Here is a 16,503-nt window from a genome sequence, read left to right as displayed (position 1 = left end):
GAAACACAGCCATCTTTTGAGACCTTTCCCTGGATCCAGCCTCTCAAAGGGGGAGAATATACAGCTATCAGCTTTTCACTGGTTGTGGAGAACATATTTGGCATTCTCGCTGCACAGTGGTGTATGTACAGTACAGATGTCATCGATATAATCCAAACATGTGTTCTTCATAGCCTCCTGTGGAGAACTACAAGGGATCCCATCAAGAGTTGGTCAGTTTGAGGAAGAGGAAACATATGCCCTGCAACAATGCGGCTCGGGAAGCAGTTCAAGTCAGGGAGACATTTGAACCTATATTTCCGCTGAGGGTGCCGTTCCTTAGCAGGACTATGAGCCATAAAATAAAATGCATTAAAAAGGCACACTTTTTAAGAGCCAATAACAACAAAGAGAGCTAACTTTAAGTGCACAAATGTTAAATATCTCTATCCCCCTCCTATATTTAATCAATATACCACATAGTCATTAAGAAATAGGTAAGTATTAGCAGTAATATAAAGCAAACAAATGGATTTTTACTACAATCCAATTAAATTTGTGAGCGGGGAGCTATTCACTTGTTGCTCAGCACTATTCACAAGTACTTTGTCTCTGCAGTCAATGTTGGCGGTGTCAAGGCCGGCTAGCTTCTACCTCTGCGTTGTGTTGTGTGAATAAAAGTTCTGGACACGGGAAATCAACCTTCGACTGTATGTTTATTTGTTTTGAATTGTTTGAGTAAAGAGCAAAGCAGAAAGGATGGAGTCAGCAGCTTCGCCAAAAAACACCTCTCTCAGCGAAGTACAACTGCAGACTGATTACAGAAAATGCCTAGTGTCAAAACACATTTATTTTACATGTCTATAAATTGATACATATGCATTTTAAATTACATTACATACATACATACCAATAAAGTGTTCACATTAAAAGTGTTATAATTCCTTATGAAATAAATAAATATATATATATTAAAAAATACAATAATCAATTCTTATTCCACATATAGAAATATCACTACTATTAATCACTATATCATTTATTTATTATGTTACACTTTTGAACATTTAGCCAGCTGAGGACTCCACTCCTGACAGAAAGAAGGAGGAAAATGACGTCCGCCATTTTGAATACCTACTCTAGTCCGCCATCTTAAATACTTCCTGCTGCGCCATTTTAAACACATACAGTTTACAAAAACTTTACAGTAGAAGAATGTAGGCCTACATGGGTCATTCCACGGAATGGGTGTCATTTGCTTGTTGTAAATCTTCCACTGAATCTAATAACACACATATTTAACTATTCAAAATGTGTATTGGTCAGTCTCAGGTAACTTTATTTTTATTTTTTACCAGGATTCTAAGCGGAAGGTGGTTGCATTTTTCTCAGTCCTGTTACCACATATCGTGCCGTTTAAAAAGCATATTTAAAAACTTCTCAACTAATTCCTTTATTTTCTCCTCAAGAAAGTGTTCAAATAATTGATATTTGTGACTACACAATCAGTAAATATGTGTGTGTGTGTGTGTGAGAGAGAGAGAGAGAGAGGCGCTTCTAAATAGCTAGCATATATTAGAATATAGGCTAGGTAACGGCTTTTCTCTCAATTTATTTACAAAATATAATGCACAATTCTGTACTATTACACGTCATGATAATAACAACCACTAAAGATTTACTTGAAAAACATGCAAATATAAATTTCTCTCAGTCAAGTTCGACTGCAAACTGAGAGAAATTACGCGAAGACGGGTTTAAAAAAAATACTAAAAAGGTCTTATAATAACACAATCTGGCAACCTCGCCCAGGCAGCTGCCTGTTGTGAAGAGTGATGAGTTGATTATTAAACCCGCTGATAAACAGGTGAACGGTGTAGTGATTGTGTCACACACTCTCAATACAGACATGCACGAATCCCAGCACACACCCGCAGTTCCGCGGTGGCGAGCCGTGATCGTATAGTGGTCAGTACTCTGCGTTGTGGCCGCAGCAACCCCGGTTCGAATCCGGGTCACGGCAGGAGTTTTTAATCAGATCCAAGGTCAAAAGTTCTTCCCTAAACACCTACATCTCTAATCCAACAGCCTCCAGAGAGCACATTCACATGACACTAATAAAATACACCAGATAAATTCATGCAGTGCTGCATTTAATGTCTCTAACCTGCTGTACACGACATGTTTTAGAGAGAGAGAGAGAGAGACTGCTGATTTCACTCATTTGAACTTCTCAGTGTGATCTTGTACAGTTCTTCTGTTTTGCTCAGGGGTTAGTTTTCAGTGGGCATTGCACTGCAATGATTATTTCCTAATTATTTAATTATCTGGTAATTAATTAATTCCTTAGATATATATAGTGCTTTTCTAGAGACTCAAAACTCTTTACATAGTAGGGGTAGGGGGGCGGGGGATCTCCTCAGCCACCACCACTAGTGTGTAGCATCCACCTGGATGATGCGACGGCAGCCATAGTGTGCCAGAACACCCACCACACACCAGCTATTAGTGGAGAGGAAAGATTGATGTAGCAATTTCAGAGATGGGGATTATCAGGGGGCCATGATAGAGAAGGGCCAATGGGTGAATTTCACCAGGACACCGCAGTGGGCTATCCCCCTAGGCTTTATGATAAGTGTCCTGGGGTTTTAGAGTCGCTACCTCGGTTTACCGTCTCATCCGAAAGACGGTCCTGTTTTTATAGTATAGTGTCCCCATCACTATACTGGAACATTAGACCACACAGACCACAGGGTGAGCGCCCCCTGCTGGTCTCACTAATACCACTTCCAGCAGCAACTTTAGTTTTCCCCAGGAGGTCTCCGATCCACTAAGACACACCCTGCTGAAAAATAGAAACCTATCACACATTCTAATGGTTTCCACTATAAATACCATTACAAACCATCAGCTAACCATTAAAACCATTACCATTACCATTATTGGTCCTTAATGGTATCCACTAGACATAACATTCTACCAATAGACAGGAACAAATTACCATAAAAGACCCACAGGGACCATTACAGTTTCCATTAAAAACCAATACAATTCTCATTAGTACCATTACTACCATTACAAATTCTATGAGGGTTTTCTATTGTTTGTTTGTTTTTCTGCAGGGACACCCTTTTTGACCTAATAAGTTCCATTTAAAAACTTTTCTTTTACTTTTTACTCAAAAGAGGATTTTTTTTGTTTGTTTTTTGTTTAGATTTCCCGAAAAAAAAAAAATAAAATTTAGTCAATTTCAGCCAACTATATCATATGGGTTACATGCAACTTTTCTTCATATAAGCCATGGAAATTTTAAGCCATTCACACAAGTATTTTATATTGATTGCAATATACACTATATGTACAGTTACAGATATGTACATATAGGATTTAAACATATTTTTGGAAATTACATCAGAATTTGCTGCAGAAACAAAGTCACTAATTTGGGATTTTCAAAAACTAGAGTCCCAGAAACATTTCATATTTATTCTACAATGTCTTAAATAGGATAAATGTATTGTGTAAAACAAATGTTCATTCTTATTGTCTTAATATTTATACCATTCAAATCTAACCACAAGTCAGAGTTTATTCCAAGACAGAAGAAAAGCTCGCAGCAACTAGACAGGACAAAATCATTGGTTAAGCTACATTAACATGTATTATTCCTCATTAAATTATTGGTACAACCTATAACACCATTATAAATATTCATAAAATCATCACCTGTCCATTACATGTGAGCAAGAGGATAACCAGGATGACGAACAACAAAATTGGTTCCAACCAGTACTCTTGGTATCTGTATTTTAGGACTATTGTTTGGGTTCACTTGGGAAGATGTTATTGAAACAAGTAGCCATGTGATATGAAGGCCTTGAAGTACTCACCATCCTTATCATCCTGTCAGGCGTACAGTGGAACAACAAGAATAAGTTCAAAACAAGTTCAAAGCAAAAATGAGATAATTCATGCAAAAAATATGTGTTTGTCACAAGCTGATCCCAATTACAGATCCATCAGCTGTTGATGAATTTTCTAAAGCAGCAGTTCTGACAGTAGTGCCGTCTGCAAGGTAAATCACAGGATTATATTAATGTGCTCATTCTAATATGATATAGTTTCTATAGTAACAATTTACACAGGAACTCATATGTTGTATGATCTACATACAGTAATCTAAGGCTAAACGGACATGAGGATTAAACTACATTGTTATTGATATGGTGACGCTGTAATGATATGTTTTTTTTGTTTGTTTGTTTTATTTGTTTATTTGAGATGTTACATAACATTACGGGAAGGAGTCTCCAGTGTCAGCATTTTGTAATAGTCAGTAAGTGTTCTGCATCAGGAAAGTTTTCAGGACGGTGGAGTTTGGTGCTTTTCATGTAACATGACAAGCTGAATTTTTGTCTTATTAACTTTAAGACAGAGAGAGAAAAAAAGAGGTATTTGAGAAGGCACAACTGTTTATAGCTACTATAATGTAAGCGATAACAGGAACGAACTTGTCTCGATTGTGGATGTTCCACGACAGGTGACTATAGGTGGCTATAAAAAAAAAAAAAAACTGTAACGGTGGCTGTGTGGTTAGCATGTTTGCCTTGCACTTCTGGGGTTGAGGGTTTGAATCCAGCCTCTGCTTGGTGTATGTATGTTTTCTATGTGCTTCAGGGGTTCCCTCTGGGTATTCTGGTTTCCTCCCCAGTCCAAAGACATGCGTTATAGACTGCTTGGTGTTCCATGTCGTCTGTAATGTGTGAATGTGTTGGCACCTGTGTCCAGGGTGTCCTGAGGTCCCTGGGATAGGCTCTGGGCTCCCTGAGAACCCAGTAACATTTATTCATTTAGCAGATGCTTTTATCCAAAGCGACTTACAAATGAGGAAATACAAACAAAGAGATATATCAAGCAGAGAACAATACAAGTAGTGCTACCATACAAGATTTATAATTGAGTTCTAGAGAAGCAGAGTAGAGGTGTAAGAGCCAGAGTAATTTTTTTGTGTTTGTTTGTTTTTTAAATAATGCGGTTGGGTATTTTAGGGGTTAGTTAAGTGCTCACAGAAGAGGTGGGTTTTTAGCTGTTTTTTTGAAAATAGTGACAGATTCTGTGGTCCGGATTGAGGTTGGAAGTTCATTCCACCACTGAAAGACAGTCAGTTTGAAGGTTCTGGAAAGGGACCTTGAGCCACACTGAGTAGGCCCTTTTAAGCGTCGGTCGTTAACCGATCGCAGATTGCGTGAGGGAACGTAAAACTCAAGGAGAGTGTTGAGGTAGAGCGGTGCTGTTGCAGACAAGGTCTTGTACATGAGCATCAAGGCCTTGAATTTGATATGGGCGGCTACAGGAAGCCAGTGGAGGGAGATGAAGAGGGGTGTGACGGGTTCATTTGGGCTGGTTGAAGACGGGGCGCGCTGCTGCATTCTGAATCATCTGAAGGGGTTTGATGGAGCTGGCTGTGAGGCCCGAGAGTAGTGAGTTGCAGTAGTCCAGTTTTGAGAGCACAAGAGCCTGGACTAGTATCTGTGTAGCCTGTTTGGTGAGATAAGATCTGATTCTCTTGATATTTTACAGAATGAACCTACAGGATCGTGCAGTTGTTGAAATGTGGTTTATGAAGGTCAAGCTGTCATCAAAAGTCACCCCAAGGTTCCTGGCTCTCCTGGTTGGCAAAATGGATGGATAAAAGGTGTGGAAAATGGATGAATGGATAAAAAGTGTGGAAAATGGATGGATGGATGGATGGTTAAAAAGTGTGGAAAATGGATGGATGGATGGATAAAAAATGTGTGGAAAATGGATGGATGGATGGATAAAAAGTGTGGAAAATGGATGAATGGATAAAAAGTGTGGAAAATGGATGGATGGATGGATGGATGGATGAATAAAAAGTGTGGAAAATGGATGGATGGATGGATAAAAAGTGGGGGAAAAGGATGGATAGATGGATGGATGGATAAAAAGTGTGGAAAATGGATGGATGGATAAAAAGTGTGGAAAATGGATGGATGGACAGATAAAAAGTGTTAAGACAGTTTAGAAATGTGAAAGAGAAATAAATCATTTCAGAACGGGGTGTTATTGGGAAATAATCCACTTCACTGTGGTATCATTAACTCCACTTCGCCTAGTCACTGATCCGCGAGCGACTATTTCAGCCTGACGTCACTCGTTTACTCCTGCCTAGCGTCACGTGGTTCGACTCAGTGAAAATGGCGGACGGAGATCCGGACAGAGAAGTTCAAAACAACGCCGTCAAAGACCAAAATGCAGACACGACAGCAGTTGAACACGACAGCCTGGCAAGCGAAACAGATGGAGAACGCAAGGATAAAGCTGCTGATAATTCGTGGTCGGCGCCCATTTTGTCGTTTGCTCGAAAAGCGTCCGAAACTATCAGCAGCGCGGGTTTGAGGAACCCCTTATCGGGGTCTGAGGCTCCAAATCCGGACAGCTCTGACTCCATAAAACCGGGTAGGACACCTGTTTAAACCGCACACATAATTATACAATTTCAGCAGGGAGAAAAAATATACAAAATACTAATAAGTTAGCTGAATAACAGAGTGCCATACCGAGTTAACAACCTGTCTAGTCTAGTGTGTTTACTTTCAGAACTTTGCAGGTTCCTGTAAAAACCCTGTACGTGATCTTCTCAGACTCCTCAAGTCACAACACTTCCTATAGGATTAGATCTGAACATGTTGACTGCCCTTCCCTTTAGTGCACAGGTTTTCACTATCAAAGTTGCATATGATACACAAAAACATGCAACAAAGAGAAGTAAATCCTCACATCCTACCCTTTCTACATACCTCCCATCTTCCCATACTGGAAAAGTTTATGGACACCTGACTGTCACATGCATATGAGAGTTACAACAAAGTCTGAAGCACACAGTTGTATCGAATGTCTTTGCATGCTGTAGGATTATAATTTCCCTTCACTGGAAAACTAAGAAGCGCAAACTTGTTCCAGCATGATGACGCACCTGTGCACAAAGCCAGCTCCGTGAAGACGGGTGTGTTAAGGTCGGACTGGATGAACTCGAGCATCCTGTACAGAGCCCTGACCTCAACGAACACTTTTTGGGATGAACTGGAACACCGACTGCAGCCCAGACCTCCTCAACATCCCAACATCAGCGCCTGATCTCACTAATGCTCTAATCCCCAAACAAATCCGCGCAGCCACGCTACAAAATCCCGTGGAAAGCTTTCATAGAAGAAGCAAAAGGGGAATAAATCTCATTTATTCCCCTTTCAACAAGCACATATGGGTTTGCTGGTCAGGTGTCTACATACTTTTTTTTTTTTTTGCACATAATAGTGTACATATTGCACATATATATGAGTTCTTGGACACTAATTATTGCATGCAATTTAATTATTGCCCAAGTTATTACTTATTGCATTTGGTCACAGCAGTAATTCATTAATCATTAATATCCGTGAGTGGTGCAATAGTAGAAGTTGATGGTGGAGGCTGCACCTTTTCAGGTGGTACAGATGCTGTTGAGCTTTCGCAGTGACTGATGATATGGAACTTGAAGCTGGACAACAATCTTAACATCCTGTCCATTTATGAGTCGTGTGTGTGGCTCGTGGATTTCCTAACGTCTACGATCATCTCCTCGGTTTGTTCACAAGATGGCCATCGCAAAACACTTCATTCGTTGTGTTTTGAAATATCCCGGTACTGAAAACATCCCTTTTAAACTGTATAGTGTGCAGTTCATTAGGTTATATTCTTTTGGTTTCAGTAGAACTGGTCTTGGAGCTACAGTTTGTAGGTTTCTCTCAGAAAGACGTTTTCTTGGTTTAAGCTTTCCCAGCGGCTTGTTATAGAGGTGGTATCTAATAGACGATATTGACCTTTGAACACCCTGAGGGTGAACTGAACAGCACTTCTGATCTTCTTGTTGGCAGATCTGCAGCTCTTTTAGACTTTTTTTTTTTTTTTTTGCATTATAAGCTCTGGTTTTCCTCCAAGGAGATTTTACGTGTGTGCAACACCTCACGTTTACATCCGGACATGATCAAAATCAACAATGGAGGGACTGAGAAGTTAAATTTCTCGTTAAAAAAAAAAAAATACAGGATATCAGTTTTTTTATCTTTAAGACTTCACTATTTTTGCCATATGTTTTTATTTGAATGTTTTTGTCACGGTAAAGTTCAGCGGTTTCTCCTATTGTTTTTGTGCGTGCAAAAATTCGAATTATTGCATGCAATGTTTATTTTCTTAACATTTATTTTTACCTAAGCAGCTCCGGAGAGAAATATCAGTGACCCTGTTTAAGCCACAACACTTAATCTTCAGGGTTTTTCTTTTCTTTTTTTTTTTATTGCTCGTGTTCTGTGTGTATCGGTGTGTTAGTAATACATATCTAAACATTTGTGTCTTTGCAGCTATGAAAGATCCAATGACCATTGAGAGGTCCAATCTGTTATCCATGATGAAGCTCAGTATAAAGGTTCTGATCCAGTCCTCTCTCAGCCTGGGTCGGACGCTCGACTCGGAGTTTCCGCCACTGCAGCAGTTTTTTATTGTTCTGGAACACTGCCTTAAACACGGCCTGAAAGGTGAAACTCGGTTAAAAATGATGGAGGAAATGATTTGTAGCATGGACTGTATGTAAAGTTTCTCTCTTTTCATCCATGAACACGGTGCAGTGAGGAAGTCCTTCATTGGGCAGAATAAATCAATCTGGGCTCCTCTGGAACTGGTGGAGAAGCTGTGCCCCGAGTCAGCCGACCTCGCCACGAGTGTACGAGACATGCCTGGACTCAAGTGAGTCTCCACCTGTGTGTATTGTATATCTACCTTAAGGCAAGACACTACAGGTGAATAGGGTCATTTTTTTAATAACAATCAGTATCATAGTCAATCTTCGCCAGTTGAGTTCTGATATTCTAACATGCTTTTTTTAATGTATGGGGATTAGTCTAATTAAATTAGCATACATTTGCATATTTAATATGACCAAAATATCTAGTCTTCTGATGTTGTTTGATTGAAAATATTAATCACAATGTGAAGATACTCTCAAGTAAAACGACTTTCACAGCAAACTGTGTTGTTGTTTATTGGATAATCCTGAAAATCCGTGCAAAACATTTTAAAGATTTTATTCGCATCCGGTGTTTCCATCCAGCGTTTTTTGTTGTTGTTGTTGTTGTTGTTTTTGTTTATTTTTTTTATGTGATATCCCAAAATTTGCATAAAAATACTTGGATGGAAACGTAGCTAATGATATATGAATGACGTGATGTGATTGAGTCAAGTGGGCGGAGCTAAAGCCCACATTTTCCAACGTTTCAGATAATGTGCTGGTCACGTGTGGACAAAAACACTGAAATAAACATTTTTCTGTTTGTTTATTACTGCTGTTTAAGAAGAGACACGATGAAGATGCAGTTTATCCAAAAGTCTGAAAAATGATTGACGTGACATTGACATTTCTGCTTGTAGCGTCTTGCCTGAAGTCTTCTGTGTTTTTCCTGATATTTTGTTCAAGAATGAAGACTTTAAACCCAGGTTGTTTGTCTTTGACAGGACGGGACTGGGCCGAGCTCGTGCCTGGCTGCATTTGGCTCTCATGCAGAAGAAAGTGGCGGATTACATGAAAGTCCTTATAAACAGGAAAGACCTTCTGGGGTGAGCCGATAATCACGAACACTGTTCGTACCTTTGTACCGTTTGTTCTGCGTTTCTCTTTGTTATAGCTCCGTGTTGTTGACGTTGAAGAGGTAAATAAGTTAAATTTCAGTCTAGACTGTAAGGAAATTTTAAAGTGAAAATGGTGTATAAATACAGACCTCCAGAATTATTGGCACCCTTGGTAAAGATATGTTTTTTAAAAAAGGTATACAATGGTTTTGTTGTTATTTAGATTAATTTCACAATAAAAAAAAATGTGGCCTGGGTGCCAATAATTGTGATCTGCTGTTATAGAAGATCTGCTGTTATAGAATTTATATTATATACGAGTGTGGGACTGTGGGATTTGTAAACATCTTTATCTTGTGATGAAACAGGGAGTTTTATGAGCCAGGAGCTTTGGTAATGGAGGAAGAAGGCTTGGTGATTGTGGGGATGTTGGTGGGGCTGAACATCATCGATGCCAACCTCTGTGTGAAAGGGGAAGACCTGGATTCTCAGGTGAGACACAGGATACACACACACACACACACACACACACGCACAGTTGCTGTTTCTGGGGCTATATTCTGTGCAGGTGTTTGATTCAGAGTGTATTATTTGGATGTTGCAGGTGGGTGTCATAGATTTCTCGCTGTACCTAAAGGACCCTCAGACAACCGAGAACCCACAAGAGTGAGTAACGCCTCCTTAAATAAAAAAATTACTTCTTTCAAATGTTACTAATTTGAATATATTATTACTAATTTGAATATATTATTAATATTAGCATAAGAACTAATGATAATGTGCAAGGAGAGTAATCCTGTATCAAATCCTCTATCTAATGAGACATTAGGTGATCTTATATTTACTTGTCCTCAATCGAATTGGTTTTTCCATGCAGTTGACTTAGAACGTGTTTATTTATAAAATGTTGTGATTTAGTTCATTTGCTATAATGCTAGTCTGTTAACTGCAACAAGGTACTATATGAACCTCGTATAGTATAGGTATAATACTAGAGTAATGGTACGAGCAGTGGTATGATGGTAGCTGAGGCTGTCCACTATCACTTCATTATTTCACAAAAGGCTTACAAAGCATTCTACGGGCTGCCAAAGACTCCCATGTGGAAATCAAAGAAGAACAAGAAGAAGAACCACCTTTGGTGCTTGGCCCCTTAATAATGCTCAGTTTTGGCTGATGCAGGTCTGATGTTAGTATCACTTAAATTTTAAAACGTGATATTGCTGTTTTGCTTGTCAGTGACTCTAAAATGACTGCGATTCTGGACCAGAAGCATTACATCGAAGAACTGAACCGCAACCTGAGCGGCACAGTGACGGACCTTCAGTCCAAGATGGACTCGCTGGAGAAAACCAACTGTAAACTCATAGAGGAGGTCAGAGCACCTGTGTGAAAAGTGTAACGCATGATCAAATGGATGAGGAGTGCTCTTTTAATTATGTATACTGTGTACAGTACAGTAAACACATGTGTGTGTGTGTGTGTGATGTGCAGCTCTCAGCAGCTACGGACCGGATCAATTCCCTGAGGGAGGAGCAGGAGCAGCTCCGGCAGGAGAACGCCACCATCCTCGAGACCAGCCAGAGGAAAGAAGAGGTACGATTAAGAAACAGAACAATGATTCCAGCAGTGCACTGTGGGTATTATATTGCTGCGTGTGCTTCCTGTTCCTCCAGGTGACGCTGCAGGACAGCCAGGTGGAGCTGGAGACCTACAAGCAGACGAGGCAAGGTCTGGATGAAATGTACCACATGGTGTGGAAGCAGTACAAGGAGGAGAAGCGCATTCGACAGGTCAGACACACACGTATCGTAGTGATATACCGGCACGCCTCCAATTAGAAAGTATTAAACAAGTCGCCCCGACTCAGCTGAAGTGTGATGGTCGTGCAGGAGCTGCAGAAGGAGCTGGATCTGCAGGTGGGTCTGAAGCAGGAGATGGAAGTGGCCATGAAGCTGCTCGAGAAGGACATTCATGAGAAACACGACACGCTGGCGGCTCTGCGCCAACAACTGGACCAAGTCAAAACTCTCAACCTGCAGATGTTCAACAAGACACAGGTGTGTGGGAACATCTGTGTTTGTGTTTATATCTAAAAATTAAACTTCTTCGGTTCTCTGGGATAAAAATTATTATTATTATTATTCGGTTTTCAGCAGGTAGGAACCGCCCAACTTCAATTCAATTCAGTTTTGTTTGTATAGTGCTTTTAACAATGGACATTGTCCCAAAGCAGCTTTACAGAAATATATGTATATATACACACACACACACATTCCAAATATTAAGTTTTAATTAATGAATTTGCCCCTAATGAGCAAGCCAGAGGCAACAGTGGTGAGGAAAAACTCCCTGAGACGCTATGAGGAAGAAACCTTGAGAGGAATCAGACTCAAAAGGGAACCCGTCCTCACCTGGGTGACACCAGATAATAAAATTATAAATAAGTCCCTACCATAAATGTGCTAATACTACATCTTGGTATCGGTAAACTCTACTATCGCTGGACCTCTAATGCTGAATATATTCAAATTCACTTACTGTTTCTCTTTATTTGTTTGTTTTTAAACAAATACAATATTAAATCCATTTTTAGATATTTCTACTCATTTCAAGCTTGAAAATGTCTTACTCCGTTGGCAGATATTTTTATTATTTCATTTTTGAAATGGGCTTAATGGTCTTTTAGATAATCGTCTCATAACGAAATATCATATCGCGTGTCGTTTATTCAGGATATCTTCACTTGCTAAGATCTAATTTTGTGCATTCGTTTGAAGTGATTTATATGAAAATATAGGCATAGATTTATTAGATAAGGTATGAGACAGGCTTGGTTTACTTGGTAACTGTGTTAGCTTTGTAGGGAAGCAAATTCCAGAAACTGTTTCATACATTATTTACTCGGGCAAAGCTCATTACGTAGCTCAAAATAATGTAATAACTCATGACTACATTTGTGTTCATGCTGCTGTTCCGCGTCTCTCTCTATCTCCCCCTGCTGGTTACTGAAGGACGCTGACGGCGTGGTGCAGAGGAAAGAAGAGGAAGCTGTGAGACTGGAGGAGAAGATGAAAGAGATGGAAAGAACGATGAAAGAGCTGGAACTGAGGTACGGTTCCGAGTCCGTGTCGCTTCCGCCCTCCGAACCGATTCATTAGAATGTGTAAATTAGCATGGATTTGAGTGTGATCCAGGGAGCCAGTGTTATATTACGGTACGCATGGTGTTTTGCGTGAAACGTCTGTCCTGACGCTGCAGGTTACAGAACTCTGAGAACGGAAGGAAGAGCACGGAGGAGAGTCAGAAAGAGATGTGCTCAGAAATGAAAGGGAGAGTGGACGCGCTGCAGAAACGCCTCAGCGACCTCGACACGCTGAGGTAACACAAGCTTTTTTATGTTCAAAAGGATCCTGTTTCTCCAAGACGTGATTAATGTCCAGAGTGTTGTTCTTTATTTGTTAACAAGTTACAAACAGTCACGAGTTTAGCTTTGGTGTTTGTGTGTGTGTGTGTGTGTGTGTGCGTGTTCCTCAGGGTGGGGCTGGAGGCGGAGCTAAGCAGGGAGAAGGAGCAGAGGCAGAGTTTGCAGAGAGATCTGCAGCGCGAGCAGGACAACAGTGCAGAACTACGTACACAGCTGCAACAGCTGCAAGGCCTTCAGACGGTCAGTATCTCTCTCTCACACACACACTCACCACACACTGTGCTGTCTCTCTGACTCAAGTTTAACATCTCCTTATCCACAGTCTTACAAAACTCATTGTGCAATGCAAACCGTTACATTGTAACTGTAATGACTGTTCATAAGTGCGAACAGGAACTAACTTCCACAACATTAAACATGATTATAAATGGATAAAAATCATGATGTCATTCATTTATAAACGAATCATTGTAATCATATTGTCAAACCACTGTAGTATAATAGGAATAAACGACGTCAGGACATGCCGTTACTGGAAAATAATCCACTTTGGGGTGATATCGCACCGGATCGTGTCGTACCATTGCTGAATATTTTCCTGCAACAGCACGTCCTTAAAGTGCACCTGTTATGGTTTTTCAAATTTTACCTTTCGTGTAGTGTGTTATAGAGCAAACACGAAGTTTCAAAAATCAACGCACAGGACAAACGGAGTTATTGACTCCCAAAAGAAGGAATCGATTTTGAACAGCTGAATCGAGTCGTTAGTGATTCCAGACTCACTTCCTGTACTAACCTATGCAGGTTTGTAACAAAAAACCCCGCCTCTGGTATTCATCAGCTGCTCGCTGACAGACGGAGCTGAAACTCCTTACGGTAGTGGGCATTTCCTTTTCGAAACACGCTGACAGCGGTAGACCAATCAGAGCAGGGTATGCTCTCTGAAAGGAGGAGTTTAGAAGGAATCCTTTAGAACGGATCATTTAACGAGTCGTTTGTGACACGTGCTCATTAAATTATGAGCACATTAAAGTGTTTTTTGACCTCGGATGCATGTAAACCTATTATGAGACCTTTCAAAACCATAATAGATGCGCTTTAATTGAATTTAAGCACAGCAACTTTGTAACCAGTGCTAAATAAAAGCAGAGCAGCAGCTTGTAATGTGAAACGTATTCGCTGTGTCACTGTCGTCATCGAGCTCTAAATGAAATGGCTCGTAACAGGAAATGCTGGACTTGCGGAATGAGAAGAAACAGCTGCAGCAGCTGTGTGAGGAGCAGGAGCAGGCGCTGCAGGAGATGGGCCTTCACCTCAGCCAGTAAGACAAGACAGACAAGACCGTCATTACAGTTCAGATAAAGCTATTCATCTTGCGTCATGTACACTGTTCTTGCCTTCAGGTCCAAACTGAAAATGGAGGACTTTAAAGAAGTCAATAAAGCATTAAAGGTAAGCAGCTGGTTTAAAGGTCAACGCTGGGGCGTGATTGGAGTTTCAAAACACACACGTTTTGGCTTTTTATTTGCTTTTACGACAATGGAACTATCGTACCTATTTCAGGTAATAAATAATCGTTTGGATTATTATGTTTAATGATGGTATTTTGTGCTTTGCAGAAACAGCGGTGTCGTTTAGTAGAGCAGATAAAGGTCACGTGACCAACGATGTCCGTTTCGTCCACTAAGTAGCCGTATTTGTATTTAGAGTTAAGCCTGAAGTGGGCGTGGCCTAAATCACAACAGGTTTTCTTTTTTTTCTTCTTCTTCTTGTTAGTGATCGAATTGGTTGAAGGTAGAAATGCCGAAGTCTTGAGGATTATATTTTAGTCTCGTTTGCGTTAAACCAAACCTTGCAGCCAGAACTACTTTCAAAGCTGCTGGACGTTTTGGACGAAGCATTGAGATGTTCTTCGTGTTTAGGGTCAAGCCTGGCTGAAAGACGATGAAGCCACGCAGTGTAAGCAGTGCCAGAAGGAATTCTCCATCTCTCGCAGAAAAGTGAGCGTCCATGTTTTCTGTATTTTCCTCTGGATCTGATGTTTTGCTTTCTCCCCCTCTGTTACACATCTAACGCCACTCTTGCGTCGTCCTTTCAGCACCACTGTAGGAACTGTGGAGACATTTACTGCAACAGCTGTTCCAGTAACGAGCTGGCGCTGCCGTCGTACCCCAGGCCTGTGCGCGTCTGCGACATCTGTCACTCCCTCCTGCTTCAGAGAAGCTCCAGCGGCTCCTGACGCTCCTCGTCGTCCCCGAAACTAACAGCCTTGACCAACCACAGGCTGACATCTCCACATTAATTACATTAATAAATACACGTTGCTGTTTTTAAGGGGCTTCTGTTTGTCTGAAACCTTTTTAACCAGCATGTGATAGTCATTGAAGAATTATATGCAAAGTCATTTTTGTAATTTCTTCTACAGGGAGAACGTGATCATTTTTTTTAAGAGGACTAATACAGTAATGCATAATGATACTAATAGTAATGAACGATTTGTATTTTTCTCTCTTGCTGATAATCTCCATTTTAGGGAGAACAACGAACAGATTTATTCGTCGATAACTCGTACGAGCGTTAATAGAAATTCGCTATTCGTGAAAATCCTGTAAATTCAGTACAACGTTCGTATTGTCGCTACTCGTACTCCTGAGCACGTGTAAATTTACACACATGACGATTTACTAAACCTCGTCCTGATCGGCTTCACGTCACATCATCTGCATGGATTACTGCACTTTTATATCTGGAGTTTAAAATGCTCATTTTTATAGACGCCCGTATCCAGAGCGACTTACAGAAGAGCTTTGGAGTCTCGATCGAAAACACGTCGTCCTGCTAGTTCACCACGCTAGTTCAGGGACTAAGAGCGTCATCGAGTACATTTCGTGAACTACTTTACGTTTAATATTATTGGCGTTATTAAAGAATGTTAAAAAAGAAAGAAAGCGAGCCAACACACACGCCTACATTAAGACGGATAAAACGAATCGTTCGATTACGTGAAACGGTGGTGTGTAAACCGAGGACGTGCCGGTCTGTAAACAAAATAAACAAACGCCTCGAACCGACAGAAGATTTATCACTCGCTTAATAGTAAATATTCTTAGATATTTGTATCGGCGTAGAAGCGAATCAAAATAACTTCCTCTTCTGTCTTTCAGCCTTTACCCTGATTGTTTGTTTCCTGCTCAGAGCTGTCTGTAGACTTTACCGTATATGGAGTCATGTGGGCGTCGCTATATGCAAATGAGCCGGGTCGGGAACACACGTTGCACTTTACAGGTGATTGACATCAGTACACGAGTGCAACGGAAATCTGCGTTTCTGAACGTTTCCTGCGTTTTACACACAGCTTTATTAAAAAGATTGATCAATGAGGTCAATACCATATTTTCTGGATCACAAGAGCCAATTTA

General features: G+C 40.5%; 1 protein-coding gene and 1 non-coding gene across 4 annotated transcripts; both read left to right on the top strand.

The window, feature by feature from the left end:
- The first annotated feature begins 1,930 nt into the window (after positions 1 to 1,930).
- On the top strand, positions 1,931 to 2,002 carry trnah-gug (transfer RNA histidin (anticodon GUG)). The gene has a single exon. It is a non-coding gene; the product is annotated as a tRNA-His (tRNA).
- Positions 2,003 to 4,962: 2,960 nt separating this feature from the next.
- rufy1 (RUN and FYVE domain containing 1) lies at positions 4,963 to 16,069 on the top strand. 3 transcript variants are annotated; one of them, XR_008386649.1, is made up of 17 exons: positions 4,963 to 6,459; positions 8,397 to 8,570; positions 8,661 to 8,778; positions 9,544 to 9,645; positions 10,026 to 10,149; positions 10,262 to 10,323; positions 10,897 to 11,032; positions 11,152 to 11,253; positions 11,334 to 11,450; positions 11,550 to 11,717; positions 12,672 to 12,769; positions 12,919 to 13,038; positions 13,195 to 13,324; positions 14,311 to 14,405; positions 14,488 to 14,536; positions 14,704 to 15,084; positions 15,183 to 15,243. XR_008386649.1 is itself a non-coding variant. In XM_053631856.1 (17 exons), the coding sequence occupies exons 1-17, from the start codon at positions 6,198 to 6,200 to the stop codon at positions 15,321 to 15,323; spliced, it is 2,076 nt and encodes a 691-aa protein (XP_053487831.1). In that variant the 5' UTR covers positions 4,963 to 6,197; the 3' UTR covers positions 15,324 to 16,069. The 3 variants fall into 3 exon arrangements, 1 of the variants encoding a protein (XP_053487831.1); XR_008386650.1 differs by lacking the exon at positions 15,183 to 15,243 and having other exon boundaries at positions 14,704 to 14,829; positions 15,007 to 15,084; XM_053631856.1 differs by having other exon boundaries at positions 15,007 to 15,084; positions 15,183 to 16,069.
- The last annotated feature ends 434 nt before the right edge of the window (positions 16,070 to 16,503 follow it).

Source organism: Ictalurus furcatus, chromosome 8 (assembly GCF_023375685.1).
Source record: "Ictalurus furcatus strain D&B chromosome 8, Billie_1.0, whole genome shotgun sequence".
Classification (NCBI taxonomy): Eukaryota; Metazoa; Chordata; class Actinopteri; order Siluriformes; family Ictaluridae; genus Ictalurus; species Ictalurus furcatus.
This window is presented reverse-complemented; position numbering and strand designations above follow the sequence as displayed.